A 19,989-nucleotide genomic window follows, 5' to 3' on the forward strand; every position below is an offset into this window, starting at 1 on the left:
AACTGAACAAAATGTAACCCTAACGTGAAGCTCCGGCGGGGCATTGATCCCCCACATCATACATGTACCTTCAAATGTTTCAAAACATGCATCTCTACTTTCAACAATAGGCATGGTTTCGAGATTTTCCAAATTAAAACCCGCATCTCCCAGAAGAACAAGGAGCTTTTATGATTCCGTTGCAGATCTTCCTATTTTGAGCTTTTGTTAGACAATAGGCCTGGAAATATGGAACATTGAATCGAGGACTATAAATTCAGTTCAAATAATCTGTCCTTTTATCATTTCAACCAGCATAGTACTCTCTCTACCTTGGAAATCATGTATTCTTCAATCTTGCTTCTCTTTCTCAGTCCCCTTCCATACTTGGTATTCGCACGACCTGGAGCAAACCGAATCCACAAACGCGAAAGCACTCTCATCCCAACTTCCTGCTTTGACAGCAACGCAACGCTTAACGAGTACTTCAACTACAATTACCCGTGGGGCGACACCCATAATGGCGCCGCCATCATGAGTAGCGCCAACGCCGTCATCTCCACAGCCGGCACTTTAACTCTAAACGCCACTTATACCGGAGCCTCGGACTACGCTTACGACTCCGGCACCGTCTGGTCCAAACAAGCCTTCACGGTAGAAGAATCAGGTGGCTTGGACTTTTCCGCCGACTTTCTCGCTCCAGTGACAACGGGCACGTGGCCCGCATTCTGGCTCGATGGCGTGAACTCCTGGCCTCCGGAGGTCGATATTGCGGAATGGAAGGGAACCGGCGATATCAGTTTCAACACGTTTAATACCTCTAGTGTGGTCACGGCGCTTAATGTCGATTATCCCGATCCGACCGAGTTTCATACCGTCAAGGCGGAGTTTAGGGATGAGAATGGGAGTGACGTAAGCATCAAGTTTTATCTTGACGGGGTACTTATCACGACGCAATTTGCGAGTGGCCTTACTGGACAGCCATTGTATTTGATTATTGATTTGCAGATGGAGGGGAGCAGTGGAACTCCAGGACCAACTGGGAGTAAGTTTTACTACAAGTCCTTTTTTATGAAATCCAAGCTAATGGCCACAGCAACGCTTTATGAACTTAAGAATTTGGAGGTTATTAGCCAGAATCCTTGATTGGACATTAGGATGGAACCCTGAGCTAATCTGGTGTGTCTTGTTTCTTTTTTTTCTTTGTCAACATTGGACGAGCAGTGTCTTCCGAGAATCCCCGGACTTTGTTCGATAAGGAAGTAAGACAAGTAACCTGTATGGACCCCTTTGACCTCGAATTCTCTCCACATCTGGGGTAGAATCTCCACAAATGTTTTTTTTTTTTACTGTAGTTAAGTAATTCATATTACTCAAAAAAACCCCCTGACATTTGATTGTATGTAAAGGAAAGAATCGGAAGATAACTAACGGTTAAGCTCAACTGAGTCAACTGAGTCAACTCCACCCGATTGGCTGATGCTTATCAGCCAAGACTCGAATCTCGATAATCAGATAATCTTTTGCTTCTTATCTACGGCAAATTCACTTACTGTATCCCGTACGGTACAGACTACAGTGTAGATCCAAGATAAGCCATGAACTTCAATATAATAAACACAGGTATTCCCCCCATGTTTGGATTTCAAGGATTTTTCTCGCAATCATGTCTGAATCGGAAATCTCTCCCAAACATGGGGAACATACAACTATCACAAGCGTCGATATTGACCCACGGGCAGAGCGGGCCCTGGTCTGGAAGTTCGATCTCCGTTTACTTCCCATGCTGGCTATGATGTACCTTTTCAACAGTCTTGATAAGTCCAACTTGGGTAATGCGAAAACAGCACATCTGGAAGGTGAGTCTTGCATTCATACATGGCGGACAAGTTGCTTCAAGGTAGCATTCAACTAACACTCGCACTTTTGTAGAAACATTACACCTTGTCGGTAACCAATACAGTACCATTCTTAGTATCTTTTATGTCCCCTATGTGCTCACGGCCCCATTTCTGGGTCTGTTGGGCAAGAAGTACGGCCCCAACGTTGTATTACCATGCATGATGTGCGCATTCGGTCTCTGCACCGTTCTCATGGTCGCGGTGAAAAACTTCAGCGGCTTACTTGCCATTCGCTGGTTCTTGGGTATGGCCGAGAGTGCTTTTTTCCCTTTGGTCATTTACTATCAGACCACTTTCTACCGTCGAGGCGAATTGGCCCGTCGTCTTGCCATTTTCTACGCCGCCCAAAACATTGGCTCCGCCTTTTCGGGCTTACTTGCCTTTGGTGTCTTCCAAATCAAGACAGGGCCCCTTGCCTCGTGGCGCTATCTCTTCCTGATCGAAGGTGGCGCAACTCTAATCTGCGCTCTGTTCGCACTGTGGTATCTCCCCCGATCGGCCGCAGAGGCAACCTTCTTAACACCAGAAGAAAAAGAGCTCGCATATCTTCGCCTACAGATCGATAGTTCGGCTGTCGTGAACGAGAAGTTGAATATTCGAGATGCCTTCCGCATTTTCAAACACTGGACCAGCTGGGTCATTCTGGCTATTGAAATGTGTCTTGGTGTTCCCCTTCAGGGTGTATCCCTCTTCCTGCCTGTGATTATTGAGCGTCTCGGCTACAGCACTGTGAAGACGAACCTGTACACCGTTGCCCCCAATGTCTCCGGTGCGGTTGTGTTGCTTATTCTGGCATTCTGTAGCGATTGGACAAGATGGCGGTTCCCGTTCATCGCTTTGGGATTCTTGTTCACTTTCGTTGGAATGGTGATCTATGCCGCCATTGACGTTAGTCATGATGTCAATATTGCCTACTTTGCCTCTTTCCTCATGTGTTGGGGCACATCCGCCCCGTCTGTTCTGCTGGATGTTTGGTATAACAACAACATTGCGAATGAGGGTCAGCGTGTCGTCTTGACGAGTATTGCCGTCCCCGTGGCTAATATGATGGGTGTTGTTGCTTCAAACATCTTTCGCAGTCAGGATGCACCGAAATACATCCCTGCGTTGGTGACCACCGCTGCCTTTGGTGGCGTTGGAATCATTTTGACCATTTGTCTGGGGCTTTGGATGATGTGGGATAACAAACGGAGAGATCTAGCTCAGGGTGTGCATGTACAAGCCAAGGATATCCCAACGGAGAACCTTAGGGATGGACCTGCTGGTGAATGTTTCCGCTGGTTTTACTAATAGACTTAATTTGATGTATAATGAAACGATCTTTTATGAAATATTCCAAGGTTTAAACTTTACTGCTGGCCAATTCATACAATTAAGTGCTATCGGCAACTAGTACTGATGATATGCGATCAATGGAGAGACAACGAACTTCAGACGGGATTGTTGGATAAAGGTACACTGCGTGGTGCGTGGCAGATGATTCGAATAAGATACAGAGAACGTTGGTACATAAGTATGGTACAGACAGGGTATTGATAAAAAAGAAAAAGCAAGGAATTCTGGTGGTCAGGCGCAGCAGACAAATGCCATCCGGTAGCGTTGAGAAAGAAGGAAATTCCAGAAAGGCATGCAAAGAAACATAGATCAAGCGCAGTCCATGCGGCTGTCAGCGTCGACTTCCTCGCGTCGACGAAGAAAAGTGGCCTCTTCGAAATCATCCAGTTCCATGTAGGAGAACCCATTCTGTTGAGACTTTTGTTGTAGTGCAATGCGACGACGTTGCTGTCCCAAGTTTGGAGAAAGAATTGTACGTCCAAGGGGAGCTTCACGCCACGAGTTATTGTATTCCACATCAGAGTCGTCGTCCGAGAAAATATCGCTTTCACGTTCCAAATTTCTCTTTTGTCCGTTCAGCGCGATCGGGACAGAAACGGACGATTCAACCGATTCCTGGCTGCTGGCCGGGAGAGAAAAGGCATCCCCATCATCAGTGACCAGATTATGAGCGCATTTGTCCATGCCGGAGAAGGGAGCAAGCTCGGAGTGTCCAGTGCCGGAAAGATTTTCAGTGCCCGAGGCGTTCTTTACTGACACGGCTTTTTCTTTCTCCAGTGCAATCTGAGTCTTGTATCCATCGGCTACTGACTTGCGGACCCGCATTCCGACCGAAAGAAGAGAGGATTGAACTGTAGCTGGCACAACTGGGGTGGCTGAGAAAGTTGCGGCCGAGTAATGATTGTGCGATACAGAGGCGTTGGGGGCAGGTGACCCGGACGAGAAGTATGAGGTGATGGAGGGCTGGAAGCGCCGACGCTTAGAGAGGGTACTGCTGGAAGGCTTCATCGTGGAATGTGGAAGGATCAACCAGTTGACAGACGAATCGGTGGAATGGAGAGGGGAGGTGCCCAGGTGGGGGGTATCAAAGGTCGGAGGGGAGATTGAGGAGGGGAGATAAGAAATGCAGAATGACAAAATGATGCGGCTGGTAGTCTGGGAAACGCGACGCGGGTCCGTGATTACACGCGCTTGACACGCTTCAATGACGCGGCTTGCGATTATGCCTCTTTTAGAAGGTGTTAGGGCTTAGGGCTATTTATATATCACGTGATATATAATATCGTGATGATCCTGGGATCGATCCCCATCAAATCACCGCTTTTTAAAGTCTCACCGCCTTTTAACTGCCCTGCCGCCACCTGTGCAGACACGAAAAACTTCATACATCTTCAGGCATCTTCAGGCTACAACATCAAAAATTAGCACCAAAATAATGTAGTACATATCCTTGGTACAAATAAAGGAAATGAGGCAGAAATCTAGCAGAAGTCCTCACCACATGTCCCTTCTCAAGTCCCTTCTTAAGTTCCTTCTCAAGTCCCTTGTTAAGTCTATTCTCAAGTCCATTCCGCAACCGAGTCCAGAGTACAAATTGTCGTGTTTTAGATAACCTTTAAATGTTGGGTTTCATATATATGTGCATGTAAAGTTTGCACATCAATTGATTGATACGTGGCTTAGGTATTTCCACGGGGGTTGTGTATATGTAGACATATACATATCCTAGGGGTAAGCGTGCTGCCTAACCTCTAGGGCTTGGAAGCACTTGAGAACATTCAAACATTTGAAAATAAGGCAGGATGTGGACTACATAAGTATATACTTAAAATACTCTAGGACTTCAATTATATTTTATTCAAATATAATCAATGTCAATTGATTGAATATCCCGAGGCCTGGGCCAACTTTATACACATATGCATGGTATGTACATACATATAGTAAGCGGGTTGGATGGGTCCGCCCGGGAGACGTGGACCGTCAGAACATCGAATGCACGTGTATGTGTAAACATTTGAAGTGGATACATATTGATTGATTGATCCATCAATTGATTGGTGTAGATCCATCAATTAGCATGTGTATCATACGTATATATTGATTACTATGTAGTCAAATGTGCCTAGTATGGCTTTATCGTTGAACATTGAATACCTGGAATCCACGGCAGTATGGAGGTACATCAATAGCAGCACTTGCTATAAGAGTTCAAAACATGCACATGTGTGGTACTAGTACATTATAGGTAGTAGGTATGTATCAAGGTATGCACATGTATATTCAATACTATAGATCAACATTTCAACTGATGCTAGTGGTTTCATTCGAAGGCGTGCATACATGTATCCAGCTTTTGTCCCAAAAACCTTGGAAATCAGAAAAAAAAAACAAACAAATGTACTAACGCCGCGTTCCATCGATGATAAACATTCAAAGTCTGAAGAGACATATATACCAAGAACAGACCGCTTAATTACCCAGATTTCCTCTCTTTCCACCGCGCTTCTTGCGGTCATGGTGAGCCTTCAACACAGCTCGAGTCTCCACCAGACTGCGCTTGTTCTTGCTTCTCGCCTTACCCAGCGTCATGAGGAAGTTCTTCTTGCGAGCCTTCTCCTTGTTGGTGGTACTCTTTCCTAGCTCCTCCTTGCGTTCTCTCCGCTTGGCTTCCTTGCTCTTGTGGTCGGCCCGATCGGTCTTACCCTCCTTGGCGTGGGCAATCTTCTCATCACGAGTGAGCTTAGCAGCGGACAGGGCTGCAAGACCTTCGATCTCCTCAGCTGTCAGGGGGTCGTCGGTATGACGCGATTGGGGAAGCTGTCCGGGACGGCGCTTGTTGCCAGAAACAGCAGCCTCAAGGGACGCCTGGGCACGAAGCTCGGCAAGCTTGGCCAAATCAGCTGGGGTAAGAATGCGGGTAGTTGCCAGCTTCGAGAAAGCCGACTGCTGAGGAGCATCATCCTTCTTAGCCTCCTCGACCTTCTCCTCGGCCTTTTCGGCATCCTGCTTGGCCTTCTTGGAAGGTCGGTCCTTGCCCTCATCTTCCGAGTCACTGATATCGATTTCATGATCACTCTCGACATTAATCCACTCGCCGTCAACACTGCTGTCATCATCATCCTCGACATTCCAAGCATCCCAGTTATCTCCTTCGTCGTCCTCATCGTCATCTTCAGCATCGGATGCAAGGCCCTTTTCAAGTCGCTTCTTGCGACGCTCCTCCTCCTTCCATTTCTCAAGGAGTTCAAGACCCTCGATCTCTCCAGCCTCAGTTTGACCGAAACGTCTCTGTTCCTTATCACCGGAACGAAGACCCATGGCGGCCTCCTTACCGCGGTCACGCTTCTTAAGCATCTGAGCACCAACATCACGGAATAGACTCAACAAACCCTTCGAAGCCATCATCACACCCTTGTCCTTACTCTTCTTGTACATGACAAGATCCTGGAGCAAGGTTTCGTTCATTGCCAGAGGCTGTCGAACACAGATCTCTCGAATGGCATTGAGACCAGCGGTAGCTACCTCACCAGCAGACGCCTCAGAAACGAACTCGTTGGCGATCTTCTGAATAAGGGGCTCGAGAACATCTGGGGGCACAAGATCGTGAGATGCCTGGGCCAGTGATGCCAAGAACGAAGTAACCGAGGGCTGGCGGGGGGTAAGGAATTTCTGGAAGTACGAGTAAAGCGACATGATGTGCAACTTGTGCAAGCCTACCAGTCGGGATACCAACTGCAGAACGGCGAGTTTTTGTTCCAACTTGAGCTTAGACCTGCCGTTCTGCAAATGCTTAGCGAACAGGTTCTCCGCGAAGCCTTGGGGATCGTGCAGCAGGTGGAGCGCCGAGAAGTTGAGCGGATGCGGCTGATTCTTCTTCTTCTCCTTCTTCTTGTGGGCACTCATGGCCTTATGAGCGACACGGGCCTTCTTCTTAGTCTTCTTGTTAATGCCAAGTTGATGCCTGATGCGAGCAACATCGACCTCTTCGTCACTGCTCTCATCTTCCATCTCTTCACGCTCCTTGTCTCCGCCAAGGAAGAAGCGTACTCCACCAATGATGACTTTCTCGTTCTCCGACAAGCTAGCTTCCTTCATAATTTCAACCGTCTTGGAGTCTGTCCAGATTTGGCGCTTCCATAGCTCTCGAGTCAGCTTAATCGCCCAGAGCGCCTTGGAGGATGTGCGGTCTGATGTGACCAAGTTGAAGAGAACGGTCTGCATGACACGGTTCAACTTGTGATTGGTGGTTTTCGAGTTGGAAGTACGCAGCTCAGACAAAATTTTCTGGAACAGCAGGGCGCGCAGAGTCTTGCTAGGCGTAGAAATAAGAATCGGGAACAAGGTGTGGAGGAGTCTGGAGAATTGTTAGTTTTTAGAAACACAACCCGCCAAGAGGGGAATCCGGAAATCGCATACGTTGAAGAGTCCAGGCAGTCCTTCTTGCGTAGAAGAACGATACTTCCTACCAGCTTTTCCCTCAGCTCGGGTTCCAGCACCAAGTGGTGCTGCATGAGCATATCAATCAGTTGCTGAGGGAAGTCTTTGAGAATCTCGGGATAACAATCGGCGACATGGGTAATGAAGTCAATCAGGTCTCGCAGTGAGATGATACCGGTATCGGTGGCCGACGTGGGCGCGGACATGAAAATTTCACGATGCGATTCATATTGGTAGTGCTGGGCACGGAAATCCTCAATGTAGGATCTGAGCAAACCCAAAAAGTGATTAGTTTTGATCAATTATCAGGAATCATATGTTTAAAGAGCCTGCAGACAACTTACTTGGGATCACGACGAATTTTGTGCTGCAGATTGGGCCTGGCGAGTTATGTCAATATACCGACTCGATGGGGACTGTTCTTTTTGGAACACGTCCACGGGCGCATTGCCCGACTGTAAAGAAAAAGAAACTTACAGATCAGCCTCAACCTTTTCCAAGGCCCCCAGCTTTCTTTTCACCATCTTGTGGGATGTCTGTCTGTAGGGACAGAGTAGTAAGTGGTGGGAGAGGTTGGGGTGATGCAGGTCCACCGCTTCGAAACTTTTTTTTTTCTTCTGCCGTATCTATCGATAAGCGCCCCGGGGGGCCACTTTTCACGACCTTGAAATTGAGGCAACATATAGTATCGATAAAGACTGACAGATTTGGCAATTGATATCAATGTCTAGCCCTCAAGTGCTTTTAGATTGCAGTTTGATTTCTCTAAATTGATATACACGCTGGAAACATTTGAAGGCCTAATATGGAATAAACATTTTTTTTCGTATTGAAAAGTGGCCATTATACGACCCGAGGTCTTCATCATCGTATCCCAACTACGAAGGTTGGAAAAAGCCATCCCATTGCGATCCTTATTTTTTTGGACTCTGCTTTCTTCTGACTGTCTCAATCTAATGTACAGCCGTGCAGATGCATGCAAAACGACTGAATCCCGCTGAAAACCCCCCGTCCACTCCAGATTCCATAACAGAGAACCAAACGGAGAACAACATCCAGAAAACCCTTTACCGGTTGGACTTGGCAACACGCTCGAGCTCGTCCTTCTTCTTAATGGCGTAGGAGTTGGAGGAACCCTTGGCGGCGTTGATCAGCTCCTCAGCGAGGCACTCGGAGATCGACTTGATGTTACTGTAGGGGTTGTTAATAACTATATTCATCGAAATTCGGGGGGTAGATGTTCAAGAAGTTGAATCATCCAGATTGATTTGTTTTCACGTACCGGAAAGAAGCCTCACGAGCACCAATGGTGAGCAGGGCAACGGCCTGGTTGACACGGCGCAGAGGGGAGACATCGACGGCCTGGCGACGGACGGTACCCTGGGAACCGATACGGGTGGAGTCCTCACGGGCACCGGAGTTGACAACGGCGTCGCACAGAACCTGGAGGGGGTTCTGGTCGGTCATGACAGCAACCTGCAGAGAGACAGATTAGAGGTTGAAAATGAGTGTTTGGTGCAGACTTTGGATAAGACGTACGATCTCGAAGGCGTGGGCGACAATGCGGACAGCCATAACCTTCTTACCGCTGTTGCGGCCGTTCATCATCAGAGAGTTGGTGAGACGCTCAACGATGGGGCACTGAGCCTTGCGGAAACGCTTGGCGGCATAGCGACCGGCAGTGTGGGAGGTGTAGACCGGAGCGCGGATCTGGATGTAGTCGCTGTAAACGGGCAAACGAGTCAGTTTTGTTTTTGATTCTCTTTTCGATCTGATATGCGCTGGTTGTTGTGTGTATGCTGGACGGTCGTGAAAATTCGTTGTTCGATTTGATGCCGCCAAAAAAAAACATGTTCCACAACCCAATTCCCCTTATTCGTGTTCGATTGAAATGATAGACTGGACCGAAAAAGTGTGCACTCACGTCAGGGAGATATCGCGGACCTCAACACTGTAATGGATATTAGTGATATGCATATTGAATTCTGATCACGGGTTTTGACGAACTCGTAGCTCCATTTTCCGAAGAGCTTGATCTCGCCCTCAAGGGCAGCGATCTCCTTGGGCAGGGAGGGGTAGGCAGCGACCTCAACTTCCCCGTTGTCGGACATTTTGGCAGGGTTTCGTGGGAGGTTGTCGTTGGGTGGATGAATCGTCAAGTCGAGGCGTCTGTGACCAAGGGAAATTGGGTGCGCTCGCTTAGCCCTGTTGTGGGGGTCACATGAGATTAGGGCAGAATGCGACCGCCAATAAGATCATGTAGGTCATGTGATTTGAGACATCGGAACTCAGGCAGAAATCTAGAATCAGGCAGGAACTGAGATTTCTATAATTATGTCGAATTGATGTTCATGAATCATGCTTTACTTCTGGGCATGTCTCTAGTCTCTAGTTTGGTATGTAGTAGCCCCGTATCCAACCTTGAAGTATACATTAGTCGCACTTACTTAACCTTTGCTTCCAAGGTTGGGATGTGTATATATACATATGTAGTACTTGAACCTTTTTAAGCTTATCACACCTCGGGAACATCCATTGGATATTTCTTAATTAAATTCCACTCGGCTTGCATATTTGTTCGATTGTATGTACTAGTATTTAACACTTAAGATGCTCAGTGAATGACAACGCGGAGTTTGAACAACCGATAGGCGATTCCAAACATCAAAAATAATACTCCCAAGTGCCGATTGTTCTTTAGCCTAGCAAATATTGTAAAAATAACTTCAGGTTTGACCAAAGACAAGTCTCAACTCGAATGTCCACGCTCGGTTCACCTGACCGCCTTGGCGTGGGTGACGTTGTGACGCGGCGGAAGTCCCGACACTTTCAAGGGACAAATCGAGGACAGCGTTCATCAAACAACCCCGGATAATTCCACGAGCAACAGGGGTTTCGGGACTGCCCTTCTTCTGGCTCCCACCTACCCCATTACGCGAAAGCCGTTAACCTGCGATGAGGCGTTCCTGAGCTACATACTAGGTGCTCCTGCCATCCCTCCCCCGCGCTTTTGATCCACACTTCTTCAATTTGAGGCCTTCCCCGTGTCCACAATGGCGGAAGAGAACCCAGACCTCCAGTTCGCTTTGCGGAACTTGGATAGGGAATACGAGGTACGTGTTTCCCAAGTTATACAATTGTCATAATCCTTGCGCTTACACAAAGCGTGTCACTAAACAGGAGGGCGATATCACCGAGAAAGGGTAAGCCGTGTTCCTCAAAGATGAGCCATAACCAATCAACCCCACGAGACTGGAGAGGGAGACAAGGCAGTCGATGCTTATGGCCGGACGGGGGCCGGGTGATACACAAGAAATGTACGAGCTAATCGTGAATAAAAGGTACCAAAAACGTCGCACCCTCCTTCTCTCGCAATTCCTTGGACCAAATAAGCCACTTGAGATCGGTGCCCACGGTGACCATGACGGTCAATCGGATGGAGGTCACATGGCTCCTCCAGCAATTCTGAGTGTTCGACCGCCAACAGCGGATTCTTCACAGCGCGGTCTTTCATCCCCAACCTATGCCGGCGGGTACGAGGGTACGCAAGGCGGATCATTCGGGTACAACCATGGTGTCAGTATGGATATGCAGAATTCCTCGTCGGCAGCGTCTAGCCATTATGATAGGGATAGCTTGGGGATGTTACAGACCCACGATCGGGTGCCCTCTGCGTCGTCGCATGATTCACTGTTTCTCCCCAAGGCTGTACCCCCGGGCCCACAAGGCCCTGATGGCTCTAGAACGGCTACTTTGATGAGCCATAGCTATGCATTCAATCCCGATGCTCAACCTGAGTATGTTGAAGATGGTATGGACATGTATGGTCCAGGGTCCGGTGGTGTCACGCGACAGTCAACGATGCTTGACTCCCAGCAGGGATTCTTCTCTGACTTCGCTGGCCAACAACACGAGGACTATCGCGACAGCTACGGCGGTGGATTTCATCGTTACTCACAATCGGGAGAAGCATTCTCACCTACAGCAAACATACCACCACCGTTCATTCCACCCTCTGAATTAGCCCACGGACCAGCCATTGAACATCTCATGCCTCTCGAGCCTCGAGACATTCCATTTGCCGTGCACGATCCACATGATAATAACATTCCCATGTCAAACTTTGAAAATCTCCCTGCGGTACTCCGCCACCGTGCTCGAGCTCACCCCAAACAGCCAGCTTATTGGGTACTGGATCTGAAAGGAAAGGAAATCGCATCTATCACCTACGATAAACTGGCTAGCCGAGCAGAGAAGGTCGCTCAGGTGATCCGTGACAAGAGTAACTTGTACCGTGGGGATCGTGTCGCCTTGATCTATCGTGAAGCCGAGATCATCGAGTTCGCTGTCGCCCTCATGGGTTGCTTTATTGCCGGCGTGGTGGCAGTCCCTATCAACAGCCTTGATGACTACCAGAACTTGAACTTGGTACTAACATCAACTCAAGCGCATTTGGCCTTGACTACCGAAAACAACCTGAAAGGATTCCAGCGTGACATAACCGCACAGAAGCTGAACTGGCCACGCGGGGTGGAATGGTGGAAAACGAACGAATTCGGAAGTTTCCACCCCAAGAAAAAAGATGACACACCTGCTCTCGTTGTTCCTGACTTGGCATATATTGAGTTTGCCCGAGCACCTACCGGCGATGTGCGTGGTGTTGTGATGAGCCACCGAACCATCATGCATCAAATGGCTTGTCTCAGCGCAATCATCTCTACAGTTCCTACTGATGCCAGCGCCAGACAGTTTGCATCTAAAGGAGAGACCATCACTAGCTATCTTGACCCAAGACAAGGGATTGGAATGATTCTGGGAGTCCTCATGACCGTGTATGGTGGCCACACAACTGTGTGGCACGAAGACCGGGCTGTCGAGACACCTGGTTTGTATGCCCACATCATCACTAAATACAGAGCGACAGTCATGGCCGCCGATTACTCTGGCTTGAAGATCGCCGCCTACAACTACCAACAGGACCCCATGTCCACTAGACATTACAAGAAGAATTCTGAACCTAATTTCAGCAGCGTTAAGATTTGCTTGATCGATACCCTGACTCTTGACCCCGAATTCCATGAAATTTTGGCCGATCGATGGCTGCGACCGATGAGAAACCCGCGGGCGAGAGAGATTGTGGCACCAATGCTTTGCCTACCGGAGCATGGTGGCATGGTAATTAGCATGCGCGATTGGGTGGGTGGTGAAGAAAGAATGGGATGTTCCTTGACACACGAGATGGACCCTGCACAACGGGTTGGCTCCAAGGATGACGACGAGAAAGCAGAAAGATCTGAAACCAACACTGGTTTTGGAAGCAGTCTTCTTGGCGGTGGCTCCCGTGTCTCTGCACCGAAGCAGACCACAAAGAATGAATTGAGCGAGGTTCTTCTTGACAAGGAAGCATTGAAAAGTAATGAAGTCGTCGTTCTTGCCATGGGCGAAGATGCTCGCAAGTATGCTAAGAGTATGCCTCACGCTGTTCGTGTCGGTGCTTTCGGATTCCCACTTCCCGATGCCACCCTTTCCGTTGTCGACCCCGAGACAAACCTCTTGTGTGTACCGAATGTGATTGGAGAAATTTGGGTTGACTCACCGTCTCTTTCTGGAGGCTTCTGGGCACTACCAAAGCATACTGAGGCCATTTTCCACGCTAGGCCATACAAGTTTGAAGAGGCAAACCCCACACCTATACTTGTTGAACCTGAATTTTTGCGCACCGGCTTGCTTGGCTGTGTTATCGAAGGCAGAGTATTCATATTGGGCCTGTATGAAGATCGACTTCGGCAAAAAGTAGAATGGGTTGAGCATGGCCAGGAACTTGTCGAGCATCGATACTTCTTTGTTCAGCATCTGGTCGTCAGCCTTCTGAAAAAAGTCCCAAAGATTCACGACTGTACCGCCTTCGATGTGTTTGTCAACGATGAGCACTTGCCGGTGATTGTTCTGGAGTCCTATGCTGCTTCAACGGCGCCGACAACATCTGGAGGTCCTCCACGACAACTAGACTCCGTGCTTCTCGATTCATTAGCTGAGAGGTGTATGGAAGTCCTTTACCACGAGCATCATCTTCGTGTGTACTGTGTCTTGCTTACCGCCCCAAACAGTCTTCCTCGCGTTACTAAAAGCGGCCGACAAGAGATTGGTAACATGCTCTGCCGGAAGGATTTCGAGGCCGGCATGTTGCAGGCTGTGCACGTGAAATTCGGTGTTGAGCGATCCGTGATGAATTTGCCTGTCGGCGTTGACCCTGAAGGTGGCATCTGGTCACCACTGGCACTTACCTCGAGACAAGAGGTTCTCGCCTATCAAGAGAAGCAGTACTCAGGTGTGGATTATCGGGATGTTGTCATGGATGACCGAACTTCCACGCCTCTGAATAATTTCAAGACCATCGTCGATCTTCTTCAGTGGCGTATTTCACGACAGGCTGAAGAGCTAGCATACTGCTCGATCGATGGTCGCGGCAAGGAGGGGAAAGGTATCACTTGGAAGAAATTTGACCTGAAGGTGTCAGCGGTGGCAACTTATCTCAAAAACAAGGTCAAAGTGCGACCAGGTGATCACCTGGTGTTGATGTACACCCATTCCGAAGAGTATATTTACGCCGTTCACGCTTGTTTCTGCTTGGGTGTTGTGGTTATTCCTTTGGCTCCCATTGACCAAAACCGTTTATCAGAAGATGCACCGGCATTCCTACATGTGATCAATGACTTTAATGTCAAGGCCATCATCGTCAACACTGAGGTTGATCATGTCATGAGACAAAAACTTGTTTCACAGCATATCAAGCAGTCTGCGCAAGTTCTTCGGATTGGAGTTCCCGCGATCTACAATACGACGAAACCTTCCAAGCAGTCGCACACCTGTCGCGAGCTCGGATACACAGTTAAAGATGCATGGCTACAGGGTCAGCAGCCAGCGTTGGTTTGGACCTACTGGACCCCCGACCAACGGCGAGTGTCTGTTCAAATAGGGCATGATACCATCATGGGAATGTGCAAAGTGCAAAAGGAAACCTGCCAAATGACAAGTTCAAGGCCCGTACTTGGGAGTGTGCGCAGCACATTAGGTCTTGGTTTCCTACATACTTGCTTGTTAGGTATCTACGTTGGTAAGTTGGACTTGGAATGTCCGTTTAGGGAAGTTTGCTTTTAACCATACATTGCATAGGCGCCCCAACCTATCTCGTCTCGCCCGTTGACTTTGCCCAAAACCCCATGACTCTGTTTGTGACACTTTCACGCTACAAAATCAAAGACACCTATGCGACTGCCCAGATGCTCGATTACGCCACAAGTTCTATGCCAGCCAAGGGGTTCCAGCTCCAAGAACTGAAGAACCTAATGATTTCCGCAGAGGGTCGACCCCGAGCCGATATATGTACGTATAGCTTGCTCAAAGTACACCCTATGAACTCAACTAATCGATTAATACAGACCAGAAGACGCGCTTGCACTTCGCCACTGCCAGCCTGGACCGCACCTCAATCAACGTTGTGTACTCCCATGTCTTGAATCCTATGATTGTCACTCGATCTTATATGTGCATCGAGCCCATTGAGCTATGGCTGGACATTCGCAGCCTTCGGCGCGGCTTGATCTATCCTGTTGACCCCGATGCAGATCCCACTGCGCTTCTGGTCCAAGATTCTGGAATGGTACCTGTAAACACACAGATCGCCATTGTGAATCCAGAAACTTGCACCCTCTCACTGGTTGGCGAATATGGTGAGATCTGGGTCCAGTCCGATGCCTGTGCCACAGGGTTTTACAGATCAAAGCAAGAGTTCGATATGGAGAGAATGAATGGTCGTGTCGCTGATGGAGATCCTGCTATTCCTTATGTTCGTACCGGTGACCTGGGTTTCCTTCACACCGTGACCCGGCCTATTGGGCCTGGAGGTCAGGATGTTGAGATGCAGGTTCTTTTCGTTTTAGGGAGCATTGGCGAGACATTTGAGGTTAACGGTCTGAATCACTTCCCGATGGACATTGAAAATTCCGTGGAGGCTTGCCACCGGAACATCGTGAATGGTGGATCTGCCATCTTCCAGGCGGGAGGCTTGATTGTAGTGGTGGTTGAAGTCACCCGGAAGGCTTTCTTGGCCTCACTGGTTCCCGTTATTGTCGATGTGGTTCTGAATGAGCACCAGGTGGTGGCGGATATTGTTGCTTTCGTCTCTCAAGGTGACTTCCCTCGCTCTCGCCTCGGCGAGAAGCAACGCGGAAAGGTATTAGCCTCGTGGGTGACTCGCAAGTTACGCACAATTGCCCAGTTCAGTATTCGCGATTTGGACGAGAATATATTCGCAGAGCTGCCACAACACCGTGCCAGCCGGAGCTCTAAACCGGGAAGTACAATGGGCACCAGCACTCGAAGAGGCTCAACTATGAATCTCGAGACTGAAATTCCTGCTGTGCCCCGATCTCCTGCGGGGGTGGTTCTTGAGGAGACAATTGTTCCACAAGCGTCCTACCATGATGAACACCCTCAACAAATGCTGCCCGAGCTTGACACCCGCACTGATCGCACAGTGTCTGCCACTCCGGTTCCTGAGCCGACATCTGCTGTGCCCTATATTCGGGAACCGCAATCTGCCACAATCATGTCTGCTGATGATGATCATCATTTCAATGCCCCGGAACACGATCAAAACGGTGGGACCCCAGGAGAGTCTCGGGACTTCCGATTCAGTTTCGACATGGTTAGCACGCCCATGGATCCTTCAGGGGGTCAGCGGCCCTCCACAGGGCGTGATTCTCTACCTAGCCAGCAGCCTGGTCTGTACAATGGCGGCTCCAACACTGCTGACTATATGCATGACAATATGCATCGGCCAAGTACTCAGGACAGTGGTCTCGTCGATGATTGGCCACAAGAAGCTTTGATGTACCAGTCTTCTATAGGTGGAGATGATGAGCAGGACTTTGTCCGCCGGCCAAGCGCTCAAAGTGCTGCTGTGAGACACCGTTATGATGGTACAGGCTATGAGTAGTCTACTAAGTCTTGACCGGTTGAAGCCTGGAAACACTATGTACATGACACTTACATATTTTCTCACATACTTTCCCAAGCTGATAGATAACCCTTGGAGATGAAAAGTCTTCAAGGCTGACACAAAGAGATGTTTTTTTGGACTCCGAGCTTGGTTGAGTATCATTTTGTTGTTGTTTTTTCGAATCAGTTTCAAGCGTCTATCATGTGTTTTGGCATATTTCCTGTTTTACCCCATGAATACCTGATGTCTGCGTCTGTGTTTTGTTCACGCTAGTTATCTCCTTAAAAAAAACATATGATACCTACTAGTACCTAAAATGCTTATACTTATGCCTAATGGATGCTTCAAATGATGGGTAAAAGCATTCAAAATCAACCCAGAGGCCACCGGTGCTGCTGCTTGGTGAGCAACTTCCAATGCTATCATTCCGACCAAGTCATTGCAATGTTTTTTTTTCTCTGCATACATTAAACTTGGAAGGTTTTCTCCACTGCTTAAGACGTGATGCCGACCCACCCTTATACCATCGAGGAAGGTTCCTAGAGGCTAGTAGTACCACGCCGCACTCTGATAATACCACGGCGCTAAAAAACCCTTTGTAAGGCTACGCGCGACTTAAGGTGCTTTTCGTTCCGAGCTCCGCAAAGTCTGGCATCATTGATGTGCAGAGCTCGCACGCAATCCGCTTGGTCTTTGCGGGCCCTTGTGTATCCCGATTCCCGCGAAAGAGAATAAGGGGACCCTTATCAACTCTGCATAAATCTCCATGATCGTCCCCGGACCCTCTTCTTCTTTTGCCCTCTCGTTCTCTCCCCAACGGCGATCAGTGGGAGTCATATCCCGTTACACTATACTCTGTTCAGCAAATTTCACTGCATGATCACTGAAGATTTTCAGTGGTGCAAATTCTGTGGAGAAATGAGACAAGCGCTACATGGCGCTATATGAATTTGACATTTTTTTCTCTATCATCAACCACTGGAGGAAAGATCTTCAAAAAAATGACGTTGGACTTCAGGAAGAGTCTGGACACACGGAGAGGCGAGGTAGTACGTAGGTAACGTATATAAAAGAGCCCTTTCAACAAGGATATGCATTGCCCAAGTCCAACATTTGAACCTCCCAAGTTATTTCTTCTACTCTAGTCTTTACAGCATGGATAGTATTATCCGATTCTTACTGCTAGCTGGTCTTACTGTGGCCAAGAAGCCTAACATCCTCTTCATATTAACTGATGATCAGGGCAAGCATGTGGGAGGATTGGACCACATGCCCAAACTGCAGGTAAGGATTCAGATTCAATACATATACGAAATAGATGACAACTCACTCACTTCAATTAAGGAGCACCTCGTTGAAAAAGGAGTGTCCTACCCCAAACACTACTGCTCAATTGCACTCTGCTGTCCCTCCCGTGCAAATCTATGGACTGGACGCATGCCCCACAATACAAACGTAACAGATGTCGCACTTCCTTACGGCGGTTACCCAAAGGTGGTAGAAGCTGGTTGGAATGACAACTACCTACCTCTCTGGATGCAAGATGCAGGATACAACACATACTACGTCGGCAAACTATGGAATTCCCACACAGAAGACAACTATAACAAACCATACGCTCGCGGCTTTAATGGGTCAGACTTCTTGCTAGATCCCTGGACTTACCGCTATTATTATGCTCGTATGACCCGCAACGGAAACCCGCCTGTCAACTACAACGGCAATTATTCGACAGACGTTATCTCCGAAAAAGCCTCTGGCTTTTTGGATGAAGCAATCGCGCAGGATAGACCGTGGATGCTAACTGTGGCACCAAATGCACCACACGCGAATGGCTCGACAGATCCCACGAGTGGGGCAACATGGTTCGGAGAGCCGGAGTTTGCATCACGACATGCGGATTTGTTCAAAGACGTTCAAGCACCGAGAGATGCGAGCTTTAATAAGTTGATTGAGGGTGCTGTGAGCTGGACGGAGGATGTGCCGGAGCTCAACCAGACTGAGGTCGATTATATTGATGTTTTCCAACGGTGTCGCTTGCGGGCATTGCAGGCCGTTGATGGCATGGTTGAAAGCTTGATCAATCAGTTGGATAAGGCTGGCGAACTCGATAATACCTACATCTTCTATTCGACAGATAATGGGTACCATCTTGGTCAACATCGTTTGCAACCCGGGAAGAACTGTGGCTACGGTAGGGTTTTACCTCTCTTGTTGTGGATTTGATTCTTTTCTGACTGACTTTATAGAAACTGATATTAATGTCCCTCTTATTATTCGAGGTCCTGGAATCCCTGAGAATCAGACTTTGAATGCTGTTACTAGCCACACGGACCTTGCTCCGACTTTCCTATCCATCGCCAACTCTACTAGAGAAGGGCTGGATGGAAAGGCTATTCCGACAACCGTCGAAGCTAGCAATGCTGATAACAAGACCGAGCACGTTGCCATTGAGTACTGGGGCTTGGTAAGAGCAACAATTTCTTCCCTCAAAACACTATCATAAAAGGGTCTGACTGACCGTTGGGCAATCAAAATCTAGGCGGTTCCAGAAGGAATATATGGCTATGCCAGCAACAAGCTAAATGAAGTTGGCAACAGCTACAAAAACAACACATACAAGGGAATTCGCCTTGTCTCCGATGACTACAGCCTTTATTACGCAGTATGGTGCACCAACGAGAAAGAATTCTATAATCTCAAGGTAAACAATAACCCACCTCCAGGTTCTACCCCATCCCATAACACAACCTGACTAAATGCCACTAGGATGACCCCGACCAAACAATTAATCTAGCAGCAAACCCATCCCAGCATGAAAATTTCAAAATCGCGAACCGCCATCTCACACAGATCATGAGTCGTCTTGACGCGTTAATGATGGTCCTCAAGTCCTGTCAAGGAGACGAGTGTCGATACCCGTGGCTCCAGCTCCATCCTAAAGGGCAGGTTGATAACCTCGCTCAAGCATTGGTATCTGGCTTCGATACATTCTATGAGAATCAACCTCAAGTTACGTTTTCGGCTTGCGAGCTTGGGTATATTGTTGCGTCGGAGGGTGCGCAGAAGTTTGATGTGTATGGCGGTGGGGCAAGGGAGAAAAGGTTCAATGATTTGCTTGAGTTGTTCAAGTGGTGAGCTAGATGATATCTGACATTTGTGGTTATTAGTACATATGTACTAGTAGCCAGGGTTTTTGAGCCTTTTGAAATAATGACCTGCATGTCAATAGAAGTTACCAAGGTATGATGATACAACAAGTTCAAATCATACAAATTCATTGACATGCATTATGTGTTTAACTGCTCTTTGATAACTAAATTGAAAACACTT

General features: G+C 48.2%; 7 protein-coding genes across 7 annotated transcripts; 4 read left to right on the forward strand and 3 right to left on the reverse strand.

The window, feature by feature from the left end:
• Positions 1 to 321: 321 nt before the first annotated feature.
• N7466_001293 (uncharacterized protein) lies at positions 322 to 1,125 on the forward strand (the record flags this gene model as incomplete). Its single annotated transcript, XM_057160691.1, has 2 exons — positions 322 to 1,024; positions 1,076 to 1,125. 2 exons carry the CDS (start codon positions 322 to 324, stop codon positions 1,123 to 1,125), a joined length of 753 nt encoding a protein of 250 aa, XP_057026939.1.
• A 520-nt stretch (positions 1,126 to 1,645) lies between these two features.
• Positions 1,646 to 3,170, forward strand: N7466_001294 (putative MFS transporter; the record flags this gene model as incomplete). The annotated part of the gene is made up of 2 exons (XM_057160692.1): positions 1,646 to 1,838; positions 1,912 to 3,170. 2 exons carry the CDS (start codon positions 1,646 to 1,648, stop codon positions 3,168 to 3,170), a joined length of 1,452 nt encoding a protein of 483 aa, XP_057026940.1.
• A 354-nt stretch (positions 3,171 to 3,524) lies between these two features.
• On the reverse strand, positions 3,525 to 4,223 carry N7466_001295 (uncharacterized protein; the record flags this gene model as incomplete). The annotated part of the gene is made up of 1 exon (XM_057160693.1): positions 3,525 to 4,223. One exon carries the CDS (start codon positions 4,221 to 4,223, stop codon positions 3,525 to 3,527), a length of 699 nt encoding a protein of 232 aa, XP_057026941.1.
• A 1,464-nt stretch (positions 4,224 to 5,687) lies between these two features.
• N7466_001296 (SDA1 family protein) lies at positions 5,688 to 8,179 on the reverse strand (the record flags this gene model as incomplete). The annotated part of the gene is made up of 4 exons (XM_057160694.1): positions 5,688 to 7,572; positions 7,635 to 7,922; positions 8,000 to 8,035; positions 8,133 to 8,179. 4 exons carry the CDS (start codon positions 8,177 to 8,179, stop codon positions 5,688 to 5,690), a joined length of 2,256 nt encoding a protein of 751 aa, XP_057026942.1.
• A 543-nt stretch (positions 8,180 to 8,722) lies between these two features.
• Positions 8,723 to 9,766, reverse strand: N7466_001297 (40S ribosomal protein uS7; the record flags this gene model as incomplete). Its single annotated transcript, XM_057160695.1, has 5 exons — positions 8,723 to 8,846; positions 8,938 to 9,131; positions 9,195 to 9,378; positions 9,580 to 9,606; positions 9,663 to 9,766. 5 exons carry the CDS (start codon positions 9,764 to 9,766, stop codon positions 8,723 to 8,725), a joined length of 633 nt encoding a protein of 210 aa, XP_057026943.1.
• A 942-nt stretch (positions 9,767 to 10,708) lies between these two features.
• Positions 10,709 to 16,653, forward strand: N7466_001298 (putative AMP binding domain protein; the record flags this gene model as incomplete). Its single annotated transcript, XM_057160696.1, has 5 exons — positions 10,709 to 10,768; positions 10,821 to 10,858; positions 10,997 to 14,769; positions 14,829 to 15,038; positions 15,095 to 16,653. 5 exons carry the CDS (start codon positions 10,709 to 10,711, stop codon positions 16,651 to 16,653), a joined length of 5,640 nt encoding a protein of 1,879 aa, XP_057026944.1.
• Positions 16,654 to 17,811: 1,158 nt separating this feature from the next.
• On the forward strand, positions 17,812 to 19,794 carry N7466_001299 (sulfatase family protein; the record flags this gene model as incomplete). The annotated part of the gene is made up of 4 exons (XM_057160697.1): positions 17,812 to 18,850; positions 18,906 to 19,123; positions 19,199 to 19,360; positions 19,426 to 19,794. The coding sequence occupies 4 exons, from the start codon at positions 17,812 to 17,814 to the stop codon at positions 19,792 to 19,794; spliced, it is 1,788 nt and encodes a 595-aa protein (XP_057026945.1).
• Positions 19,795 to 19,989: the final 195 nt, after the last annotated feature.

Source organism: Penicillium verhagenii, assembly GCF_028828195.1.
Source record: "Penicillium verhagenii strain IBT 33310 chromosome Unknown utg000002l_segment0_segment0, whole genome shotgun sequence".
In the NCBI taxonomy this organism is placed as follows: Eukaryota; Fungi; Ascomycota; class Eurotiomycetes; order Eurotiales; family Aspergillaceae; genus Penicillium; species Penicillium verhagenii.